Here is a 23,954-nt window from a genome sequence, read left to right as displayed (position 1 = left end):
CGACGCTTCGCCTAAACTGTCAAACACGACCAGCGCTAGAGTAAATTGAGAGGCCTAGCAGTTTTCAGCTTCTTTGAACAACAAATGCGCAGTTTGTCCTTTGCGCCCACCCCACTACCCACTCTACGCGAATAACGAAACTGAAACTGCGAAAAAAAAAAAAAGATCCGTAGACGGTTCATTGGCTAACACGATCCAAAGCCTGTACTTCCCATAATTCCCATGAGGGTACACAATCGCAGCGTCAGATTCGTCTCTAGGTATTATTGCATGAAACTCTGTTTGTCGCCTAAAAAAAGTGAGTTGAAAGATTTGTTTGTTGCCTGCGAGCACTGTATTGGTCATTCTCGTCTTTTTTACTTTGTTTCTTTGCCACTTTTTTTTATTGATGATATTAACAGAAGTGGCAAGGCACTAAATTTTTCATCTTTATGAAAGCCGATTTCATTTTTACTGCAGGGGAGTTTTTACTTTGTTCACACCTGCATTGCACGTCACATTTTCACGTGTGCCAATTTTAAAAGTTTAGGGTCACAATAGTCACAAATTTTGCAGGACCTTAGGGCCTTCGCACTTCATCGGCCACTGGTCGCGCTAGTAAGCAGTTTTACTCACACTAAAGGAAATGAAAGCGAATGTTAATTAGCTTCGCGAAGTTACCCTCTATTATTCGCCATATTTCCAAAACTAGCAAAGTAAAATCTTTTCCTTTCAGTGAGGAGTGCATACGATCAACTTGTCAAACCTCCACAGGATCTTCACCTCCTACAAACATTTTCTTACGTGGCTTGTGCTTGCGGTGTCCACATCCTGTACCAAGCACGGTGTTCATACAGCTCTAGGCAACAAGACCCAGCTTTTCTCTAGAAGTTCAGTATGCGTACTTTCACCAAATGGTAAGGAGAGTGTTGCACAAGCATAGCATGCAGGCCCTCCACTAGTCTCCCGCAATATCATGGCTTTGGGACGTTAACCATGATATATTAAGAAATTTCACTACCAAAATGAACTGAATGCACACACACTCTTGTTATTTCTAGAAAACATGTCAACATACTGGTCTATGCATAGCAAATAAGGGGAAAGTCTGAGCTCAAGGTGGGCATTTCGCCGACGTATTCACCAGTTGCACAAATGCTAGCAACGCTGGAAAAAGCCCGGATGTGTTTCAAGCAACGCTGGGCTAAGCCGCCATTATGCATGAAAACAAACTTTAAAAAATGCGCAAAAACACGCCGCTCGTGCGAGTGAAAAAAGTATGGACGTGAGATGGGCGTTTCATTTGCATGTGAGCATTTTTTGTGCTCCAGGTGCTAGGTATGCCAGCCAATTGCACCATACTGCTCATGAACAGTGGCTGTTTCTTGTACATATGTACAAATGTTACTGCAACATTTATTTTTTTGCAACTCGTCTGGCAGTGTGGTTATTTACACCATCATAGCCAAAAGTTTGCATACCTTACCCTATGAACCAAGCACTGCTGTACACTGCCCTCATTGTCAAGAATCTGCCATCATCAAGGCTTTCAATGGCCAAGACAATTAAAAGGTCAGTCTCACTTCATCAAACCAAATCCCAATAATGTCACTACTGACATTTCATTACTTCTAAAAAAAATTTGTAAAACGGTATCGACTGTGGTTCCTCACCTAAAAAATAGAAAACTGGTCCTATATTCGCCCTTAATAAAGTGCTTGAGTTACTCTTACCATACAGCACATTCAATTCCTTTTTAATACCCTTACAACAATTAAACAGAGGCCCAGTACTCAAGGTGGCAGTGTATGGGTGAGTTCCACTTAGGATGAAAACGGCTAACATAATTCAAAATAATGCACAAGTTGGGAACACCAGGTTCAACGCACGTAGTACGAACAGGATGCCACAAGACTTTTTTTATTCAGAGTTTGTGGAACTTAGCGTGTGGTGCCAATGGACACCTGCCAGACCCTGATCAGGTTGTCCGTGTAGCCAGCAAACAATGTCTGCCCATCAGCTGACCATGCCATGGAGATGCACTGGGGCAGTTCAGCCTTGGCATTTGTTGTCATCACTTCCGGTCGCAGCTCATCCACTAGGCTCTTGCCCTCCAAATCCTGTTTTGGAAGAAGGCACAATAAGTTTTCAGTGGAAAAAACAACAAATTTTTAAACATACAAACTTGTACAGACAACAAAGTTCCTTTGAGCAAGCAAGATAATGGTGAGACCCTCATAATTGCAGGACACAAACGGTCAGTCAGCAGGGTGTCTAAGAAGGTTTTGTTGTAATCACAGGGTACACCATGAGCCACCTTGCTTGAGACATAGCCACAAAAGAACTAGAACATTGAGCTGTTAACATTGAACTTTGTGTACTTAATTAAATACGACAGTATCAAGTACTGTGCCCATGCCATCCTGTGCAGTACCATTACATCACAGCAGACCATCATTACACAGAACCTGAAGGCACTAGCAAAATATGTTGCATTTAAAAGGAATTCGATTTACTGAGAGATGAACAAGGGTACAGAATACAAATACTAAACCAATCATGACAGCAACAGTTTCATGTTTAAACAGCAATTCTGTTTCACAGATTTCTGTTTACAGAGTGTACTGTATACAGTCGAACCCACACATACCGGCCCCACTTAAGCGAACTTTCACTTAAAACAAACAATATCCGTGTGAATGTGAAAATATACAATCCTTCGATGGCACAAAATCGCACTTACAACGAACGTCTCCAAGCGCCGCTGATCTGTTACAGCGAACAGAGTCAGCCGTCTGCAGACTTCCCGGAAACCACTTTCGACCCCCCATGGTGCCCATACATTCTTATTGTTAAACGCCGACCCTGCCTCCGCGACCCTCTAGCTGCTGCTCTCCCCAACCCATGGAGGAAGGCAAGCTGTTTCCTTCCTCCATGCCAAGACTGCTTTTTGTTACGCACCCCTCCGTCCTTTGTCCCCCTGCTACTCTGAGCACCCTGTATCGTGTTTTCACACTGCCATCGATCTGTCACTGGCGTCGCCGGCCTGGAGTGACCAGACCATTTGCCAACATCGTCGGCCACCGACTGTATCCGTTAGTCTGCGTCTAGTGCACGCACGTACGCTACCCCACAGACTGATAATTTGCGATTCGTTTCGTGTTTAGTACTTGTTCTCGCTCACTTCACACTCGGCTCAGCATGCTTTCCGCGCACGTGCGGAAGCATGAAAACGGTTTTTAATTTGCGCGGAACGAATCACAAAATATTAAAGTTTGTAAGGCCACGCAAACCCACCGTCGCAACAAAACAATTTTTTGACCACGGCCGCCGATTCTTCAAACACCGCCACGCACACCGATCCAGGCGGCTGCGCTTTGACTTCTGCGCGCGCAGGCACTCTTTCAAGTTTTAAAGACGATAGTCTTTCTTAGGGACCTTCGACACAAAAATTTGGTCTGTCTGTTTGTCCACTCTTAACGGAATCTGGTACTTGAAACGGCCGACCCCATCCCCAGCCCCACCAATGTTGCTCAAGATTCAGCGTTCATACTTGTGCAATTGTCAATTCGAAAGCAATTATTGTGCATGTCTGGTGCACCATAACAACACATATATTCTGCATGTGCATCTTTTACTAGAAAAGGCATACATAAGTAATTTTAAGGACCGTAGCGCTTATCACGATGCACTGACCATGTAACCCTTGCACTAAAAGACGAGTGTTTCAAACGCTTCGCTAAGACGAGACGGTGGTGGCACCTACCCGTCGCCTTGCGTTCTAAACCTTATCACCTCTGAGACGGGCGCACACACCCGTCTCAGCGCCACGCGCTTCCATTTCCAAAAGAACTGCCAGATGTCGCACATGTCTCACGTATGACGTGACTTGATGCGTTCTTTTACCTCCGCTGCATGCTCGAGGCACTCTACCGCAGCACCTCCAGAACCGATTTTCTTGCGCAAAACATCAAATAAATGTTTTGTTCACTCTCTCCACAGGCAAGACTAGACGACATTTGCAGATCACATGCAGATACGGGGCCAATTTTTTCTACGTGCGAGTTTCGCAGACCTTTCAAGCACGCTACCCAACCTGCCTCCTTCTCGTGTTTTGGTTTTCAAGGTCGTCCTCCCGCCGCATCCTCCCCTCTCTTTATCGCAACTCCGAGCCAGCGTGGCAACGCCAGCCACACTGGCTCGAATTAGTTTCGTTTTCTGACTGGAAACGGGCCCGGAGCTGTTCCACGCGTTCTGGTATGTGTGTCGCATGTGTGCATCTTGCTCTTGTGTGCGTGTGTGATCAGGATGGCAGACGGGAGGACTAGTACGCTTTTTCCTGCTGCTCAACAAAATGTCGAAAGTGTGACCGCTTGACTGAGCGTAATGCGCACGTTAGCTGCCACGTCGTGAAGCGCTCGCTCATAGCTGTTGACCACATGTCAGCCAACTTGCCGCTTCAGGCGCTCTGGTATTCAGCTGTGGAGATAGTGGATATTTCGTGGGCGGTAGTGAAACAGCTCTCGCGCGCGAAACTGCTTTCGCGAGGCCGACTTCGTTGACGTCGGGCCCGATGCAGAGCCTGAAGCTTCCGAACAGGACCACTGCGGTGGCGATTTGTGGCAGCGAGTCGTCGACTCCGACCTGGGAGAGTGGGTGGGACATCTGTTGCGATGGTTTAATTACGGCCGATCATGATGCCGACACTGCGAAACCGTGCACGGATTGGGGCATTGTGAATGAAGTACACGGCAAGAGCGATTTGGAGGAGTCGGATTGCGAGAACGACGAAACTTTCGAGCCGGTGCCTCATGCAGCTTATGCCACGGGCCTCGGCGAACGAGCACGCAGCTGTTTGAAATAAACTCGAGACCGCCCTTATCGCTTGTGCTCGTCGAAACACGTGCATCACGGACTTTTTTGGGCGAAAAAAAAAGTTGGCGTTTTCACTCGCAACATTTTTAAAAGCTGTGTTTCATTTACTACGAACTTCGGGTTACAACGAACAGATGCCACGTCACGCTCAGGTTCGTTATAAGCGGGCTCGACTGTATTGAATAAATGAAAGTAAAAACTAGCCCAAGCAAAGTGACAAACTTACCCAGATTCGGATGGCAGCACCAGTGGCCACACACAGCCAGTAGCGGTTGGGACTGAAGCACAGGTCATTGATTATGTCTTGGTGGTCGAGTGTGTACAGGCGCTTGCTCTCATTCAGGTCCCAGAGCATTGCCTGGCAGTCCTACATTTACCAGAAGCATAACTGCATTAGCAACACGTTTCATGTGCAATCAAACTTCACTTACAGATTGAACATGGCCCTCATATTTGCAGGACACAATGGTCAACAGTGGCCTTCAAAAGGCCTTCAAACAAGTCAATAATCATAGGGCATACAGGCAGTATGGTGTGGACACAGCCATGAATGGAGACTTGCAAAAGTAAAAATGCCACACACCGGGCATTCTGAGCCGCTCTGGCACAGATCACTTTAGAGCCAGGATTAGCTTACCCTAGACTGCGGAATTTAGATGGGGGGAAAAAATGTGAAGAAAACCTGTTTACTACTACAACATTCAATCCGAAAAATTTTTTATATTTTTGTTTGGCATTTGTATACCTTCTTACAAATGTCACTCATTTTCAAGACTTGAATCCAACTATATACGGCAAGTGCTACCACAACCTCAAATGAGCTAGCCCTACTTGATAGGGATGCGGCATAATACCTTTCCACCAGAGGCGCAGAGTGAGCCATCAGGAGACACAGTGACAGTGTTCAAGTAGCCCTTGTGGTCCTCGTCATGTGCCTTCTTCAGTTTGCAGTTGGTCAGGTTCCACACCTTCACCTCGTAGTCCCAACCACAGGAGACAATGATGGGGTTGCTGTTGTTGGGCGAGAAGCGCACACATGACACCCAGTCATTGTGTGCCTGTTCCTGCAGGAAGCCAGAAATGTATCCGTTCAACCATTGTTCTTAATAGTAGCCTAGAAGTTTGAACTGTGCATAGCAATACCTTTTTCAAAATTACAGTACCATGTCGTGACCTTGAATTTGGAGATTTATATCGGGTGGCAAAACTGGCACACACATTCAATAAAGCATCTTCTCCCGTACTCTCAGATATGATCATTACAAAGCACTCTCAGGCTGCTCACAGGCAAGTTTGTCCTTCATTCTTAGCAGAGCACCGGCACAGATTAAGATCAACTGTTGCCGCTGATTATTCATGAGTTACATTATTTAAGGTGAATCGTACAGGTCTGGCTATGCAGCACTGAAATACGAACGCAAAGTACCGTATAAACCGGACTATAGGTCGCGTGGGAATATAGGTCGACCCCCCCCCCCCCCCAAGTTTATGTTACCAAAAAAAGAGAGCAAAAGGAAAACAACCCAAAATTGCTGAACGACATTTAGTTGCGATGAAGGCATGTAAAACCACACAGAGGTCTCATCGGCATTGTCAATCTGCCCCGCCATGTAGTTGTTCTGCTCCCGAAGCCGGTTCACGAAGCCCTGAAGTTTATAAGCTTGTCCTCGAACACGTCTGGAAACTTCTGACAGATGGATGTGCACCACCGGAAAGAAAATCTGTTGCGTCTGATGAATCGACGCACCCAAGAGCTTGGTGCACGAAACTCTCGTGAGCCCAGCTTCTTGAGCGAGTTCCACAGCTTTCTTGCGAATGGTATCCACCGTCACTGGCAGCGAGCACGCATGAACTTCCCACACAAAGTTCCCTAGCGTATTCTCCAGCTGCGGATGAACCACACTTCACCCACAAAATGACATTTTCCGAGCATTGCACATCTACAGCTTCCCTGTCTGCACCCTCCAATAGCGCACGCTTTTTTCTGATACACCAAGCGGCGCTGAGCAGCTATATTCCCATTCGCTTATGCGAACTCAATAACCTCTAGTTTAAACGCAGCTGAGTACTGTCTTCTCGTACCTCTACTGATATTCAGTAACGATATTCAGTGAACGAAAAAAAGACCACTAAAAATGAAACGCAATGTCAAGCGGAGCGAGAACTTAGAACAGATTGGAGGCAAATCATGAACACAAAAAAACAGACAAGAGAGAAAAAAAAACTGCTACTAGGATATGAATGCGAATATGGCCGTGTCCAGCTTCTCATGCACATGCAAGCCACATGTTGCCAGACAGAGGTGCACTGTCGGCTAGACACCGTTATATAAGACGAGAGACAATATCTCGACTTATATTTTGGTTTATACGGTACATACATGGTTGCTGCACAGCTAAGCTTCATAAGTGCCATTATAACAATAACAACAGACTGTATAGCAGACTAATAAGCTTAATAATAATATTAATAATATAAAAGATATTTGTATTAGTAACAACTTGATAAGGGCTAGTTTGCAGATATTTAGATAAACACCAGAACAATAATGAGGGCAACTGTTAACCTTCAAGCAATTAAAAAAATGTTTTAATACTATAAAATTAGATTACTTAGCCAAAGGTATAGCCTACCAAACTTTCAAAAAAGAACTGCAGTGATATCCAACACAAATTCACACTTTTCCAAAAATTCTTGCTGCTTGTTTTAGTTTAGGCCTACTAATACCCTAATCATCCACTTTTATAACAAATAATTGCTGTACACCATTTGAATGGGCAGACCACTTATAAATGCTCATTAGAATAAAAAAAACAAGGAAAAACATTTTACATGTTAGTGGCAATTCCAAATTTTTTAAAGCAACTTAAAACAAAGAACTGTAAAAACATGGACAAATTTTTGACTCCAAAGAGTAATCGCCATGTGTGTGACCAGTAGCAATTTCTCAGGTTCCAGCATACATGTTCCCATTGTGATGACAAAGGTTACACCTAAACAAAGTAGCATAGAAGAACTGCATTAGATCAACTAGTATGTATTTACCCAAACACAAATACACAGTAGCTTTAGGCCAACTGGTTACCGCAGCTGCACAATCTCAGCTGTGGCAAGAAATCAGCACAAGACCTGCCAGGGACAGAATAAGACATGTAATAAGACCAACCCCCTTGATTGGGCACCACCTTCTGGCTTTGGATTGCACCAATACGAAGTGTGTACCTTGTAGCAATGCTTTTTTAAACACATGTGCTCATACATGAATGTATGGCACCAAGCTACACTTGTTTTAGGCTCGCGAATAGGCCCAGTGGCAATTTTGAAAGTGTGCCATGTGCTGGAAACACCCCTTACGCATTTCAGCCCATAGCATGGTATCCTGTTTGCACTACAACACTGCACAACACTGTGCTGAGTAGGAATACTGCCGAAGGCAAACTAGTTTTCAGAGTAGAGTAATACTATGAATAGGAGGTATTGACGTGACACCTGCAAGGGGGGCTAGTGCTGCAGTTAAGTTGCCATACTTGTTCCGTCTGTGGACGTCATCGTTAGACTATATATAAAGTTCCCAGCTGCACCCCTCCTCACCCTTCCAAGGAAAGGGCATATTGAGGTGCAGTGCTGCCAAACATCACTGTCATATCCTAGATCTATAGCTGAACACCCACTGGCACTGTCTGGCAGGAGAAGCTCAGTGAGTACCTCCATTGCTATGCAGTCCTCCATCCTGCAGGCAGTTTTTATGAACAGTAACATGCTAGATTATGTAAAGAGACTGCCGATGTGGCCTTGAAGCTTGCCAAGTCTTAGCAAGTGATGGTCTGGACTCCTATGATATAAGAGACCCCCATACAACACTTAATTAGCAACAATCTGAGCAGTCCTCTTTAACTGGCATGGCCACAAAAACCTACAAAGTTTCCAACAATGTGGTGTGACTAAATATCTCACCCAGTGCCAAGGGCATTGCCATTTCCTCGTTAGCTGGTGGTACCAGCCATAATTTAGTCAAATCGCTGAATAACTGTGAGCGCACTTATGACAACCCAAGTTTGCCCCAGAGATGGATGCCTGTGCACGAGCGCTTATCCTTTGGTGGGGGAATCGTGTGCCTTCGGCTTTCATTGAAACGAAAGCGTTAGTTGCCGGGCCCACAAAGGTCAATTTGGTGTCTGCACAGGCCCCTTTTGCAAAAACAGCGCACTTTTCATAGACAGCGTGGTATAACAACTAGGACACCTTTTAATTTGTACTCATCTGTACCTGTGATTACATATCGTGCATCGTTTTTGTTATACGTGTCGAGCGGTAAACGTTTGTCGTTCGCTCTCGTCCTGCAAGTATTGTTTTCATGCGTCATTTGTGTGTGAGCAGCGCGCTGCACGTTTGAATCTGCTTGCCGTTCTCAGCGTTATATTCCAAGTTATGGCTGTCGCATTTATTGCTTCGCCCTTGCGGGGAAACAAACTTTTTTTCTATTTTTTACATATTTACTGCCTTTAACCTACCGCTGCATGTCCTCGGAGCTCGTAAATCGCTATCGTGTTGCTGCGACCGCGGTTTTGTACAGGGCGGTTGCGGCAAACAGTAGTTCATTTTACAATCCCCATGCGCTTGGCTGCGCACGCGCCTTCAAAACTAAGCCATTTTATGCCACCTACGACAGCATCTTCCGCATTTTTGTCCGCAGAGTTTGCGGAAAGCAACATTGCTTTGACTGGTTGGGCACAAACTTTCGGGGTTCTGTCAGTTACGTCGTTGCCACACATGATCGTGTCAAGAGCGACCGCAGTTTCGTCCACAGCGGTTGGGCAACGACAATCACACACACTGTAGAAGACAGTGCGTGCACCGGTCACACGCGTACTTCCAAAGCTCCAAGTACGCTGCTCTCTGCTTTCGTTCGACGGCTTCCGTACCAAATTTCGTATCACCCGCCGCGATTAGGAAACGTGTCGGAACATTCAAATTGAGGCCCAAGAACATAGTAAAATTTGGCTGGCGAATTTCAATTCGTATGTGCCACGGTTTCGCATCACTGAGGTTATACTGTACGTTTACATGAACGCCTCTTATACTCACTTATAATAAAATGGGGTAGGTTAAAAAAAACTGGAGCAGTTGAGCTGCTTTTCTGTCAATGCGGCCAGATCACGCACAGAAATTTTGATTTCCGGGAGATTTTCATGACAACCGTACAGCCGAAAAAAAAAAAACTTTCCAAATCCGGCAGTCTCCCGGCCAATCCGGGAGACTTGGCAGGTATGCTTATGCAACATCGGTTAGGCTGGCTCCATGATGCCTGTCAGTCAGTGATGCAAGTGCCTTTTTACTTTTTGGGGCAGAAAAAAATATTGTTTTAGAACAGCCATAAATGTTTTCTGGGCGGAAAAAATGTTAAGTTTGGAGCAGCTATTGGTGTTTTAGGAACAACAAAATTTGCCACACACTGATTGGAGTCCCAAGCATCATTGAAGCATCTCAAGTATTATTTATCATGAAATATATTTGACTGACAGCAATGAATGTAAATTTCATGAAGCAAACAATTAAAAAGATGACTAGCTGTCAAAAATTGACTGAAAATAGTCAACTCTCATTAATTCAAACTCGAAGGGACCTCAGAACTTTCTTTGAATTAAGTTCTCAGACATATGACTGTGGTTGAGGTGAGTGACACCACACAGGCATTGATTTTATCAGATTTAAAAGCTTTTTAAGCATTTTTAAACTCTAACTGCTTACAATGAATAGAAAGCAGAGGTATAAGGTCCAAAAGTTTACTGCTGATCAGACCTTTTAAAGAAATCGTAAATTGTCAATTGCTTCTTTGCTATATGTGTCTTCAGCACAAAGCTCTCTATACCAGTTGAGCATCACTGTTTACCATGCCTGTACTTCAATTCAAATGTTTGTTTACTAGCAAAACCTTTTTCCTTCAAGTCCTGAGGCACTTATTTTTCATTTTGGGACATTATTACAAAAAGCATGCAAATTTTTAAATTGTAGTGGGAAAGCAGCAGATATTTCCTGGTATAAATAAAACCGCAAAAAGTATGAATTAACCGAATGATGGAGTTGGAATTAAGGGGCTTTCAAATACACTGAAAGAATAAAGACCGAACCAAAAAATGAGCTTTGAATTCACCAAAAGTATGAATTATCAAAGTTTGAATTTTGCGAGTCTACTTGATGATTGATATGTGGGGTTTAACATCCCAAAACCACCATATGATTATGAGAGACGCCGTAGTGGAGGGCTCCGCAAATTTCGACCACATGGGGTTCTTTAACATGCACCCAAATCTGAGCACACGGGCCTACAACATTTCCGCCTCCATCGGGAATGCAGCCGCTACAGCAGGGATTCGAACCCGCGACCTGCAGGTCAGCAGCCGAGTACCTTAGCCACTAGACCACCGCTGCGGGGCTTTGCGAGTGTACTGTACTAGTATTTGTGGCAGAAATCAAATCAATGCGGTAAGGCTGAAGTTGAGCACGACATTTTACAAGTAACCACAGTCCTGTATAACTGTTTCCAAACAAGCAGTATACATTATCGGTATGCGATAAAAGCAATCCTGTTCATTCTCACTTCACCACCTAGCATGCATGTCTAGCTGAAAAAAAAAAAAAAAAAGTGCCAGATGAGCTATATGCCTAATATGCCAGTTCTTGTCGCATAAATGAGATCAGGGCCAATAATGCTGCACACTAGTAGCACATTGGGATGCTAGAACACAGATTATTGTCAGTTTTCTTTAGGACTTACGAGCTGGTCAAACAGTAAAAGTTCATCATTCTCATTCTCTCGGTGCCATTTTGGAGCAGGATTGGAGCAATTACTAATAAAAATTACTGTTTGGAGAAGCATTTCTCTTTCAGAGCAGTTTGGCCCAGCACTTCCACCACTGATCACTACTAGTCAGCATGCCATAAAAGCTATCATAACCCCACCCTAGGGACAAAGATAATTCGAAAAATGCTTCAGAAAAGCATTGTTTTGAAAAATTGGTTTATGCACACTGCGTTGTGTGTTCCTTGCAAGAGTATGCATGTATGACTGGTTCTAAACAAACTTACGCAATAGTGAAATTCCCTTCTCTCGAAGCTATAATCACTTCTGTGTGCATCTGCCACATGTGGGATACTCACCTGTGGTAAACACCCCCACAAAGCATTGGTTTTCATTAAGGGGAACTATACCTAATTTCTGAACTACAGTACTAAGTGGATGTAACATTACTTGGATAAGGTGACACCCAGCCCTTTTTATGCAACCAGAGTCTGCTTAGAGTTTATTGCAGCTGACAGCAACACTGGTGTAGACCCTTCTACACACACTTATGGAAGGAAATAATTTCGGATCATAACTTATCACCAATGTATTAAAACCCACCAGTGCCTTACGGCAGAACTCTGGACACTGAACTAACACTGACACAGGTACAGTGCTCACAGAACGGAATGCAACACAAAAACCTTACTTATACTGGTTCTTGTTATTGCACGAGATAACGACATGTCGCACAAGCCAATATATCCCAATGTGAAGCAAACCAAGAATAGTGGAATCTAAAGTAAGCCCTAAAGTAATGTGTTTTATTCCATCAGCACCAGACATACTCCTAAGCACAGATTTGATGCCTTGGTGCAATCATGATATGCAGCGTTGAACATATACGGAAACCAAATCCACCATATTTGCAAGCAGTACTTGTGCCCGTTTCATTCATGATACAGCTAAAATGAGCATCATCAATGGTATTTGAAAAGTTTGCTGCAATGGAATGGTGGCACCACTTGCCACCCCATGCCTTTCAGTGTAATAACACTGAATGCTGCCTTTGTTGTCATTTTTTGAAGCAACATTAATGCAGATCATGCACAGTTCAGAGCTGCAGAGAAAACTGGTAATGTGCACAAATAGAGCACCAAACTGAACTCGACATCTTAACCCTCGTGCAAAAGCTTTTTTTTTTTTTAAAGGGGCCCTGAAACCCTTTTTTGAGTAACCATGGAAATAATTCACTGGAAAAGCGTATTACCTCACAAATTGAACACCGCAAAAAAAATTTAAGAATCTGTGCAGTACGAGCGAAGTTACAAAGATTTGTCACACTCTGCAATCGCATTCTCTACTCCTGATGAAAGCGCTGTAAGCTGAGTAGGGAGAGATGGAAGGGGCAAACAAAAAACGTCACTCGCACCTCGTGACCTTGAGCGTTTTGTTTTTTTCTTCAAATAAGCGGCTTTTTTAGTGGATCGCGCTCGCACGCATGGACGGCTTCTCGCGGCGACCTCTGTAAGAACCGAGCGGGCCATGTTAAATCAGCCAATGGCTGATAGGTGGGCTTGTTTTTCACGATTTGTCAAGAGAAGAGAAAGCTATTTTTAGCAGACTTTCATAATTGTGAATTCCAGGCCGCGTGCTGCGCTATAATATTTGGCTCGCGTGTTGTCGGGCGCCTCTACTACCGATCGGCAGAATTTTCTGACCATGCTCGAAAAGTGTTGCAGGGCCCCTTTAATAAATCTGGCATCACTTTGCTGCACAAGTCACAAGACGCACACCTGGTGCGTCTATCCTCTTTGCAGTACTTGTCAGATGTCGATAAAGAGGCCGATTTCATCACAGTTTTATTTAACAAAGGAAAGCACGCTTAGTGGCTTCCTATGTATGGCAACCAAGTGCTCACGTGTGATGATCAGATGCATAATAAACTGTGTTCATTGACGAAATTACTGGAATGGCAGCTAAAAACAAAACAAGCAGCAGTAATCATAAATGCAACAATAGTGCTGCTGGAAAGAATAGTGCGACACTGTCTGCCCTATTCTTTGCAGCTGCACACCACATGAAGTGTATGGCGACGGCAACCTACAATGGTGTACTTGCACTGAGCCAATGTATTCCACAGCTTGATGGACTTGTCCCGAGAGCCCGAGACAATCTGGCGATTATCAGATGAGAATGCCACACTCAGGACGTCTTTATGGTGGTCCTCGAAGCGACGAGTGGTTCGGCCACTGTAACGAATGTATAGCACTACGTTCAAGTCATGTCTAGTAACGCAAGTAACATGCAAAGCGCATTTGCGACTGCTCTCATTCAAGTTCTGATATCACGGTCATTCATCAGCTAATACATGCAGATAATCATCGAGCAGTCTGAACACATTTCCCTAGAGGTCAGCACATAGTGAGCGAGACCTCTGCCCTTAGAAAAGAAATCGAGCTACCAGAACAGAAGAAAGAATATTCCAAAATGGGTGCAACATTTCACTTACACGATCAAATCCCACAGCCGCAGAGTCTTGTCCCATGAGCACGACAGAGCATACTGGCCATCCGACGACATCACCACATCGGTCACAAAGTGGCCGTGCCCCTTGAGGCGCCTCTTTGGAATACCATAGCTTGTCTCATCTTTCGTCAGCTCCCACAGAATAAGGGTTTTGTCTACAAAACACGTTGCAAACAGCGCTACATGACAATCGGCCAGTGATCAAGCGATCCCAGCAGATGATCAAGTTCATTCCAATTAATAAAAAAATTGAGCAGCACGCTTACGGTGCTACAATTGTTAACACAGTTTTAACACTCATTACACGTACTGGCGACGTGGCATGCTGTCCTCGCTAGCCCTAGCCATATTACATGGGTAGTACCGGCAGTGGCATGGCGTCATACGTACCCCGCGACGCGGACAACACAGTCTCAGGAAATTTCGGGTTAGTCGCAATACGAGTCACCCATCCATTGTGACCCCTTAGGACTCCTTTCAACTCCAACTGCTCAGACATTTTCAGAAAGTTGCTTTCTTTCGGTGATTGCGCTGGATTAGAGAACCTCCGAAAGAAGCCCTACACCTTCTCTTCCACCATTGAGCCAGAAAGGACCGCACCAAAGTGCCGCCGCGAGAGGATTACAGCAAAATTAAATTATTGCTCCAAAAATATTGTTACACTATGAATAAAATATATTATTTTTTATAATTTATTTAGGTCAACGTTATTTACACAGCCGTTATTTTTTTACACTTCTTTTTCTTTTGCTGTAGCGATTACAAAGGTTTTCCTAGTGTCGTGAACGAGGCGGCGAGGCTGAAAGAGTTTACGATTACAGCCTTTAGAGGGCACAGCCGCTCGCTGGCGCGCTTCGATCGTGCGCGTCATTCCGCGCCCCAAGTTCTTCGCGTTGAAACCAAGTACTGTGGTTGCGGTATAAGCGCTTTGTGTTCGCCACACATGGTGCGCATACTTTGTGAACGAGGTAAAAACCGGTGTGGGGACTATGTGGGCCGGATAGCGTTTTCAGAACACCACATGCTGGCGGCATATAATAGAGCGCGCATAACATAGATGTAGGATGCTCGTGGTTTCAGTTACATAACAATATATTTCACGCAGTCATGTTTGAGTACAATGACGGAAACACTCACAGACAATTATTGTGGTCGCATCAGGAACACAGAATATAATAAACACTAATAAAGACGCAAGAACAGTTTCGGCACATACTGTGAGTAAACAGTGCAGTGAAAAGAAAGGCGCATATCGATGAAATCGAAAATAATTAAAAGTAAGAATAAATAAACAGTGAAATAGAATATATGTTCACTTAGGAATTTCTCCTGATGTTGTACGCCTGCTCTTGCAGCTGTACTAATACCGCACGATCTTTGAATAGAGAAACACCTTTTCTTCGCGCGACTTCCGTTTGCATGACGATCGACACAAAACAAGTACTCTGTTTCTTTTCAGGCATTGTCCGTAGGAGCGGTTAGAACGACTTTCAGCTGTACACGAGCATAATGCGAGGTTAACTTTAAAACGCAGCACGGAATGAAATTGCAACAGCTACCAAAACATCAGTGTCAGATCCAAGTTCAACAGGAGACGGATGACCGTAACCGAGCTCCTGTAGCTCGTTTTTTTCTTTTAAGTTTTCGTCGGCGAAGAATATATGCAGACATGAGATTGTTCCCATTTCTTCTACCCCACGCATATACTTGTTAATCTTATCAGCTCGCCATAAAGAACGTCGTCGCTGCATGGAAGATAATATTTGAAACGGGAATCAGGAGAGTTGAAATAATGAACTCTTTACTTTGTGAAGATAGGTCAAGTCAAATGAGATAACTGAAGTCCGAAAAACGAGGGTTTGATCCCGACCAGTACGACGCTGTCACATTTCGACGAAGCCGAAACGCCAGAGGCCCGGGTTGGAAGATAATATTTGAAACGGTAATCAGGAGAGTTGAAATACTGAACTCTTTACTTTGTGAAGATAGGTCAAGTCAAATGAGATAACTGGAGTCCGAAAAAACCGATTGCCGCTTTGATATTTTGGAAAAGCAGCCTCTTGTAATAACTGCGAATTGATAAGTCTGCGGTGAAACCGAAACGCGAAAGAGAGCAACTGAAATGTGCGAGCATTGTTATATCAACCGACTTCGCTGTGTGGGTGCATGTGCTGCGCCCGCAATAACAGCACGCATGAAGCTCATACGTTATCGAACGGGGAAGAACTGCATCCCCGTAACCGCTGCTTTGAACAGCAACGTCATTGTGGTCGTCTGCCTGTTGCGCTCTTCAGCCCGTTGGTTTCTGTTTTACCGTAGGATTTAGGAGAATTTTCATTATTTCGTAGTTGTTACTAGAGGCCGCTTTCCTGAAATCTCAAAGTGGATAGGTTTTTCGCATCGAGGACTTCAATTCTCCCTGTTGACTTAACAGCCGAACTCCGCTAATTAAAAATGTAATTAATTTAGCTTTATTGATTACCGTTTAAAATTATGTCTTTAACCATCTTAAGATGCATGTTGTTACAGAAAAACCAATTGTCAAGGCAACGAGCAAATAGCGTCTTTTTTTATTTTTAAACAATATTGGACACATTTCCTGAAACACCCTTCGGGACCTAAACCTAAGATATTATCACGGATACAATGAGGCGGGTCCCTTTCCAAGTCAACAGATATGGTAGAGGCAGCTTTGAAGTAGCAAAAGAATGGTGAGGCTTGTTTCTTATCTGCCTCTTTTTTTTCTTTATCGTGTTGCTTTATATCACTCCGGTGCTAACCAATCGAGCATTCCAGCCTTTAATTGCCCGATGTAACATTCGCCTTCATGTAAGTGCGTGTGTTGGGGGAGGGGTAAAGTTTGATGGTATGGGACTAAGAAAATGGCGGGAAAAAATGGTGGATCTTATACACATACCGGAAATCGAGTTCATGCGACGCTAGATTTTGTGCTTTGAGCAAAGCGTTACGAGATGTACACATATGCTTTTGAGTTCATTAGTAGTTTATCGAATTCACGAGGGACATGGAATTCAACGGCGCCTAAAGGCCAGCGTGCGATCTTTTATCATGGCTACACACGCTAAACCACATACGCAAGTTCCATCGGGTGTACTGCATGCTACGGTACTTGCAACACATGCAATCATTAAGTATAGAGTCACAGAAGTGTATGTGTAACACTCATTGCATTATAGTTGTCTGCGATATGTCACTCCAGATGTATGTATTGTTACGAAGCCGTGACGCCAACACGGTCCCGAAGGCGCCACTGCTCCTAACTCCGCCGCCTGGGTCACCAGCCGTTTGGTAGCGTACGTGTGTTACTCAGCTCCCGACTGCTTCTGCGCAGAGCTAATAGACGAGCGGACGAGACGACGGTGAGTTAAGGCAAGGTTTATGTACAGCATAGGAATAGAGGCGTTACAAATTCTGCACTGGGGCTGACAGCTTAGGGACTCGAAGCGCCGAGATGTCTTCTCTCGCACGCATCCGTCTGCTTCTCTCACTGTTACCGAGCGCACCGCCGACGAGGTTACGAAGGACACCACCAAACTCGCCGCTGCCAAGGACACCGAGCGCGACAACTGCGTGGAGACTCGAAGCAACGAGAGGCTTCTCTGACACATAGGTCTACTGCCGGCGCCGCGCCGCAGGGCCTTTTTCATAGGCACCGGGTGGATCCTTTGAGTCACCAACGTCCAACCAGAAGCGCCGCTGGCCGTGATGTCAGAATCCTCCAATGGGGCCCGCCGCTGCGCGTGGTTGCACCCAAGGACGAGTGACGCCGCCACGCATTGCGTAAGACTCGCCAGACTGGAAGGCGCCAATTGCTTGAACGGGCTCGTGGGCTGAGGGAGCTCGCTGTGCGTTGCGTGACAGACCGGCGCCGCCGCTTGATGACGTCGTTGAGTTGATCGCGTCAGGCGGGTTCGACCGCTGGCCTTGACAAAGATTGCCTTCGCAGAGGCATTGACGTTCGGTGTAGACTCGCAAACGTAACAGCGTACGTAGTTCTCACTCTTTGCGTTTGTTGAAACTTGCCGAGAAGCAGGCATCATTTGTCTTTTTTTGAATGCGCGTGTGACGCACATATCCAGCGTCTATATATTACCCGTAGTATGCGGGTATGTGCCTCACGTGACTGGGGGAAATGATTTGAAGACGTACGCGACAAGAAAATCATTACACATTTAGTGACCTGCCGCTCAGGTTCGTTATACACTAACGTACTCATATAATAATGTTCATTTATACCAGGTTAAGGAGAAGACAACGACAGCACTCGGACGTACGTAGGCGATATGATATAACAGAAACACTCAAAGCGCATTTGCTCGCATCAAAGAAATGCTGCACATTTAAAACTGCATTGCGAAGAAAATGCCATGTCAAAACAGCTAAAATTACGTGCACAGCAAACACACACACACACAGCATATCCACGGAGCGAATGATGATTGGTGGGGCGAAGCGTTTGTCCGTCCTTCCGTCCGTCCATTCGTTCTTGCTTTCGTCCATCATGCGTCCTTCCGTTCGTTCATCCGTGTGGCCGTCCATCCATGCGTCCGTCTGTACGTCCGTTCTTCCGTCTGTTCGTTTGTCTGTCTGTACGTCCGTTCGTGCATCCACCCCTCTACTGTATGTCCGTCCGTCCATATGTCCGTCCTTCCGTCTATCTAGTGAACACTCCAAGTATAGCCATCTCACATCTTTTCATCATGTATTCATCATATACAAGTGCCACCATCCAACGGAGTTTCTAAGGACCGCTCTTTCAGGTATGTGTTACCGGTGGTTACGCACAACAACGAGGGACGCACAAGGCATAAGAAGCTTCGCCTCTAAAATACGTCGGTCTGCTAGCGCCTGCATATGTGGATCTGTAGAAGACATTTCATATGGTCCTCACAAATAGAATATTCACCGTCTCCCATCTTGATCGGTCTCGGTGATAACAGCGAGCATTCAAATCTTCTGACAAAGTAAATGTATTAGCCTAAGACATTTCATATGGTCCGCAAAAATAGAATATTCACTGTCTCCCATCTTGATCAGTCTCGGTGATAACAGTGAGCATTCAAATCACTTGATAAAGTAAATGTATTAGCCTAAGACATTTCATATGGTCCGCAAAAATAGAATATTCACTGTCTCCCATCTTGATCGGTCTCGGTGATAACAGCGAGCATTCAAATCTCCTGATAAAGTAAATGTATTAGCCTATTAGGTACCATTTCAGAGACAATGACGCTGTTGCGCTGCCACGCCGGCTACACCCCGCACACGGTGACCCCGCCGTCAACCTCCACTCGCCAACGCGCCAGCAATGGACAGCGCCGCCGCGCGTTGAACAGAATCCGGTTTCTCCGGCGCCGCTGGAGATACTAGGAAAAGCTTTCTAGCCACTGTACTTCTGTTTCTTCTTTCAACAGCCATTTTGGAGTGGTTCTGGCCGGTGGTGTAGGAGAATTACTAACGGCACTAACAGTGTCTCAGTCTGCGATCGTGTACAAGAAAGCGACAAAAACGTTTTGCATATAGTGGTTCAGTAGCAGGTATATCTTCAGAATGTCTATAGAAGATAAGACAGCGTTAAAGGAGCTCGACGCTTGGATTGAACAGCTTAATGAGTGCAAACAGTTGACAGAAAACCAAGTGAAGACGCTGTGTGATAAGGTAAGCAATACGCCTTATATATATATTGCTGATATGCCATGTCTAAGCAAGGGCGAAATACTTATGCTGCTTGGCATTTACGTGACGTGTGTCTCGTATCTTGCCCATCGTTACGGTCTTACACTCGTCATGTTTGCCCTACGCTGTGAAGGGATGCTAAGTCCGGCATTCTTCACATCTTAAAGAGGGTTCATTTTTCTCTCATAATGGTTTCACAGTATGGAAGTGTAGTGAAATGTATGCGATCCAGCCGCAGTGCTTGTGGATGTGGTCGGTCAAGTATAACTACCGTTTACGAAAATGGTAGGCCTAAGTGAGGCGGAAGGACGGCTTGTTTGCTGTAGGTGTTGTTGTCCTTTACCTCCCCCATGACTCGTTGGACAAGCAATTTCGCTCTGGGTTCCTGGCTGCCAACGGTGCTTTGGAGCTGAATTTCAAGACGTGATTCCGAAGTATTGACAGTATTTGTAGACGGGCACGTTCGAGGTGTTCGATCAAGGCATCCGTCATGACTGTTTCGAGGCCCGGTACAAGGACGACTTAGTTGCGCGTTCCCTTGGAAGAAATCAGCATTACCTCTTTCAGTCAACTGTTGTTGCGATTTTTCCTTTACCCGTTACAATCCGGGTACCGCGGTCGCGGTTTATGTAGCTATCCCGGTGTAGTGCCTCGGAACACGTAGGTCATGCCGCATGCGAATTTTGCCTTTAGCGATATGTGGTCGCGCTTATTTCGTGTAAGTTGGCCAAAAAATGCGCTGCCATGTTTTAAGATTAAAGTAATGAGACCGGCACAGCACTGAAATGTCGCCCCTGCATGATTACTCAAATGCCTTAATCGCACATTCATATATCTTATCACGCGACATACGAATGTAGCTATTCTTAGGTGCGTGAAGTAGAATGTTTGCATAAACTGCACTTAGAGCACAAGCTACTAAACACGTATAATGGGTGAATAAGAAAACCGCTTGTCGCGTGAATCATTCTTGGTGACGTGCTGCACATTGAACGCTGCCCTGTACCGTCGTATCTAGGATAATTAAGTAAATAAGCCGTTGTGAAATTGATTCAGCTTTTTTCTTCCACTTTGATAGTTGGTCCCAAAGCAGTTGATCATGAATAAAAAATGTCTTTTGTGTGTTCCTTTTCACTGCAGATAATGGTGTGTTCGAACAGTTTTTTGCCGCTTACAAGGTGACAGGCATTCTGAAGGGGCTTGTGCGCGCTCACATAAGTATGTCAGCTGTTTAACGTGATGCACAAAATGCGTGTGTTCAGTTTTTTGAAACATGCCCCTGTGTCCACTTCCTCCTTACCCTAGCCTTTGTTTCTGATACTTTTTTTGTTTTGTTCATCAGGGCCTAAGTAGTTTTACTGGCTTGTGACTTACATCCCCCTTCCTCTCGTAGTGCTGTTTTGCTTTGTCACTACCTTGGAATAATTCATTCCGAAAGCACAACAGGCTGGTGCAGTGTGTGTGTGTGTGTGTGTGTGTGTGTGTGTGTGTGTGTGTGTGTGTGTGTGAGAGAGAGAGAGAGAGAGAAAAGTGGTAAAGCAGGTATCCTTCTTCCTGACAGATAAAAATATAGTTTGTGCATTTTCTGTTGTGATGCAGGCGAAGGAGATTCTCGCCAAGGAGTCCAATGTCCAGGAGGTGAAATGCCCTGTAACAGTGTGTGGCGATGTTCATGGCCAGTTCCACGATCTCATGGAGCTATTTCGAATTGGGGGCAAGTCACCAGATACCAACTACCTCTTTATGGGGGACTATGTGGACCGAGGCTACTATTCTGTCGAGACAGTATCCCTACTGGTGGCACTCAAGGTGAGATACCAAGTTGCTTACTGCTATGTGGGGCAGAACCATCAAGATCACTACATCTGGTCACTGTTGCTGCATTCCCCGAAATGCAACAGCATTGTCTGCTTAGTTGATTTTTTTTCACCCACAAGTGAGAGCTCGCATGGGCACAAAATGTTGCCGGTCACTTATGTTTGTATGATGGTGCAAACCAGGTGCGGTACCGGGAGCGGATCACCATTTTGCGGGGAAACCATGAAAGTCGACAGATCACTCAAGTGTATGGCTTCTACGATGAGTGCTTGCGCAAGTACGGCAATGCCAACGTGTGGAAGTACTTCACAGACCTGTTTGACTACTTGCCATTGACAGCGCTTGTGGATGGCCAGATCTTCTGCCTCCATGGAGGCCTCTCCCCTTCCATTGACACCTTGGACCACATCCGGGCATTGGACAGGCTGCAAGAGGTCCCCCATGAGGTCAGCTTTAACTTCTCAGGGTGCCATTTCTGTTGCCAGTGCACCAAAAATGAACCCATTGCAAGGGCAAATAACTCACTGAAATTGTTTTTGTTTTGTTATCAAGTAACAAGATGGTGAGGGGGTCTCAACATATATGTTGCCTTGGGGAATGTTTTACGTGTGTCAATTCAAAAATTTTGAAAGGGGTCTTGGAATGTCTTCAAGGTCTTTAAGTAGGTGTGGGAAGTGAGCTTGTGTGGTAATAGACATCTGCAGTCATTGTATTCCTTGCCTCAGTGTTCGTTTCAGTGTGCACATTGAATCTCTTGGTGTATGTTTGTGTGTGTTTTTTTTTTCATCAGGTTTGAGTTCACGTCAGGGTCGTCAAGTGCATTAGAGATATTTCCAAGCCTCGGGGAACCTTAAATAATTTTTTTATACAGTCAACTTTTGCCTTACCAAAATGGGTTATAGACATTGACGATATATTGAATGTAACTCGGGAATTATTATTCCCCATGAAATTCTATTCATACATGTCTATTTGGAGTCTTGTTAGCAAGAAAAATTTTCATGCTGCCAAAAAATAAACTAGCCAGAAAATTCACGTGCTTTCATGTGGACTTAAAGGGGCCCTGCAACACTTATTGAGCATGGTCAGAAAGCACTGCCGATCGGTAGTAGAGGCTCCCGACAACACGCGAGCCAATAATTGTAGCGCAGCACGTGGCCTGGAATTCACAATAAATGATCAAAGTCAGCTATAAATTGCTTTCTCTTCTCGACAAATCGCGGAATAAGCCCAAAAATCACTCGTGGTAAGCCCATCTATCAGCCATTGGCTGATTTGAACATGGCGCGCTTGGTCTTTACAGAATTGCCACGGGAGGCTGCAACTTGTGCACACGTGTGCACATGATCACACTGAAAAAGCCGTGCATTCAAAGGAAAAGAAACGAAAAAAAAGTGCTCAAGGTCACAAGCACGCGTGACGTTTTTCTTTGCACCTGCCATCCCTCCCTGCTTAGCTTCCAGCGTTTTCGTCGGGACGAGAGAAGAGAGAATGCAATCACAGCATGCGATGAATCTTTGTAACTACACTCGCACTGGACAGATTTTTAAAATTTTTGTGCCATTTAATTCGGGAGGCAATAAGCTTTTCTAGAGAGTTCATTCTATGGTTACTTGAAAAAGTGTTTCAGGGCCCCTTTTAACTCTTTCGTTAACACGCCTATTCAGATCGATCACTGGTGATCAATGTTTTGAATCGCCTATTTTGGCGTATTAAATTTGTTTCGTGCACACAGCACTTTATGGTAGTTAGTCCAGCCACTCAACTTTCAGAAACAATTTGAATTTGCCTGCATTGTCTTCATGGGGATTTTTGGCAGACCTTTGTGCAAACCAATGTGCGTGTGTTGTGGAAATATGCACTACGCTGGCAAACTTGAAAAAAGTGTGCGCCCCACGTGATTGTGCTACAGTAAGATCGCATTTATGTAATGAAAAGAACTTTTGCAAGTCAAATATCGAATTAGTGTCAGCTTCGCAATTTGATAGTGTTGAGTAGTAATAATTGCCAGAAATTCATACCAGCTATTAAACAGAGAGCAGTTGCTAGGAGTCAAGGAAAATTTATTCTACAAAAAATATTTCCGAAGGTTTGCCGCATGTTGAAAGTGTCGAGGTGGCCATCTCAGCCAGTTTCCAGCAGCTTTGGTTTTGCTTGCATAGTTATATCAGACACAGAGTCGCATCTAGCGTCACTAGTTGCTCCTATGGTGTCATTGGCACGCGCGCATGGGTGTGCACTAGCACTGAAAAACACGAACCACTCAAAACTTTCT

The 23,954-nt window shown here is 44.8% G+C and overlaps 2 protein-coding genes and 1 long non-coding RNA gene across 3 annotated transcripts in view; 2 read left to right on the top strand and 1 right to left on the bottom strand.

Moving 5' to 3' along the window:
• The first annotated feature begins 6 nt into the window (after positions 1–6).
• On the top strand, positions 7–1,711 carry LOC142788256 (uncharacterized). Its single transcript, XR_012889319.1, has 2 exons — positions 7–298; positions 716–1,711. It is a non-coding gene; the product is annotated as an uncharacterized LOC142788256 (long non-coding RNA).
• Positions 1,712–1,883: 172 nt separating this feature from the next.
• Rack1 (Receptor of activated protein kinase C 1) lies at positions 1,884–14,771 on the bottom strand. The gene is made up of 6 exons (XM_037413452.2): positions 14,555–14,771; positions 14,148–14,319; positions 13,743–13,887; positions 5,709–5,918; positions 5,081–5,221; positions 1,884–2,099 (listed from the first exon to the last, which is right to left on the bottom strand). The coding sequence occupies exons 1-6, from the start codon at positions 14,661–14,663 to the stop codon at positions 1,920–1,922; spliced, it is 957 nt and encodes a 318-aa protein (XP_037269349.1). The 5' UTR covers positions 14,664–14,771; the 3' UTR covers positions 1,884–1,919.
• A 4,807-nt stretch (positions 14,772–19,578) lies between these two features.
• Positions 19,579–23,954, top strand: part of mts (protein phosphatase 2 catalytic subunit mts) — a 47,111-nt gene continuing 42,735 nt past the window's right edge. The window contains exons 1-3 of the mRNA XM_037413453.2: positions 19,579–19,843; positions 21,461–21,670; positions 21,862–22,125. Of these exons, the coding sequence (XP_037269350.1) occupies positions 19,736–19,843; positions 21,461–21,670; positions 21,862–22,125 (582 nt within the window). The 5' untranslated portion in view covers positions 19,579–19,735. The remainder of the gene's footprint in view (positions 19,844–21,460; positions 21,671–21,861; positions 22,126–23,954) is intronic.

Source organism: Rhipicephalus microplus, unplaced genomic scaffold (assembly GCF_043290135.1).
Source record: "Rhipicephalus microplus isolate Deutch F79 unplaced genomic scaffold, USDA_Rmic scaffold_49, whole genome shotgun sequence".
NCBI classification, from domain to species: domain Eukaryota; kingdom Metazoa; phylum Arthropoda; class Arachnida; order Ixodida; family Ixodidae; genus Rhipicephalus; species Rhipicephalus microplus.
This window is presented reverse-complemented; position numbering and strand designations above follow the sequence as displayed.

Bases quoted from the DNA above. Each gene is read 5' to 3' on its own strand.
- Rack1 (XM_037413452.2), bottom strand. From the start codon at position 14,663: ATGTCTGAGCAGTTGGAGTTGAAAGGAGTCCTAAGGGGTCACAATGGA. The intron at 5,919-13,742 runs GTAGGTTGCCGT...GGCTTCCTGCAG, and splicing joins CTCAGTGCAAGTACACCATT to GAACAGGCACACAATGACTG. The intron at 2,100-5,080 runs GTAAGTTTGTCA...CTTCCAAAACAG, and splicing joins GTGCTGCCATCCGAATCTGG to GATTTGGAGGGCAAGAGCCT.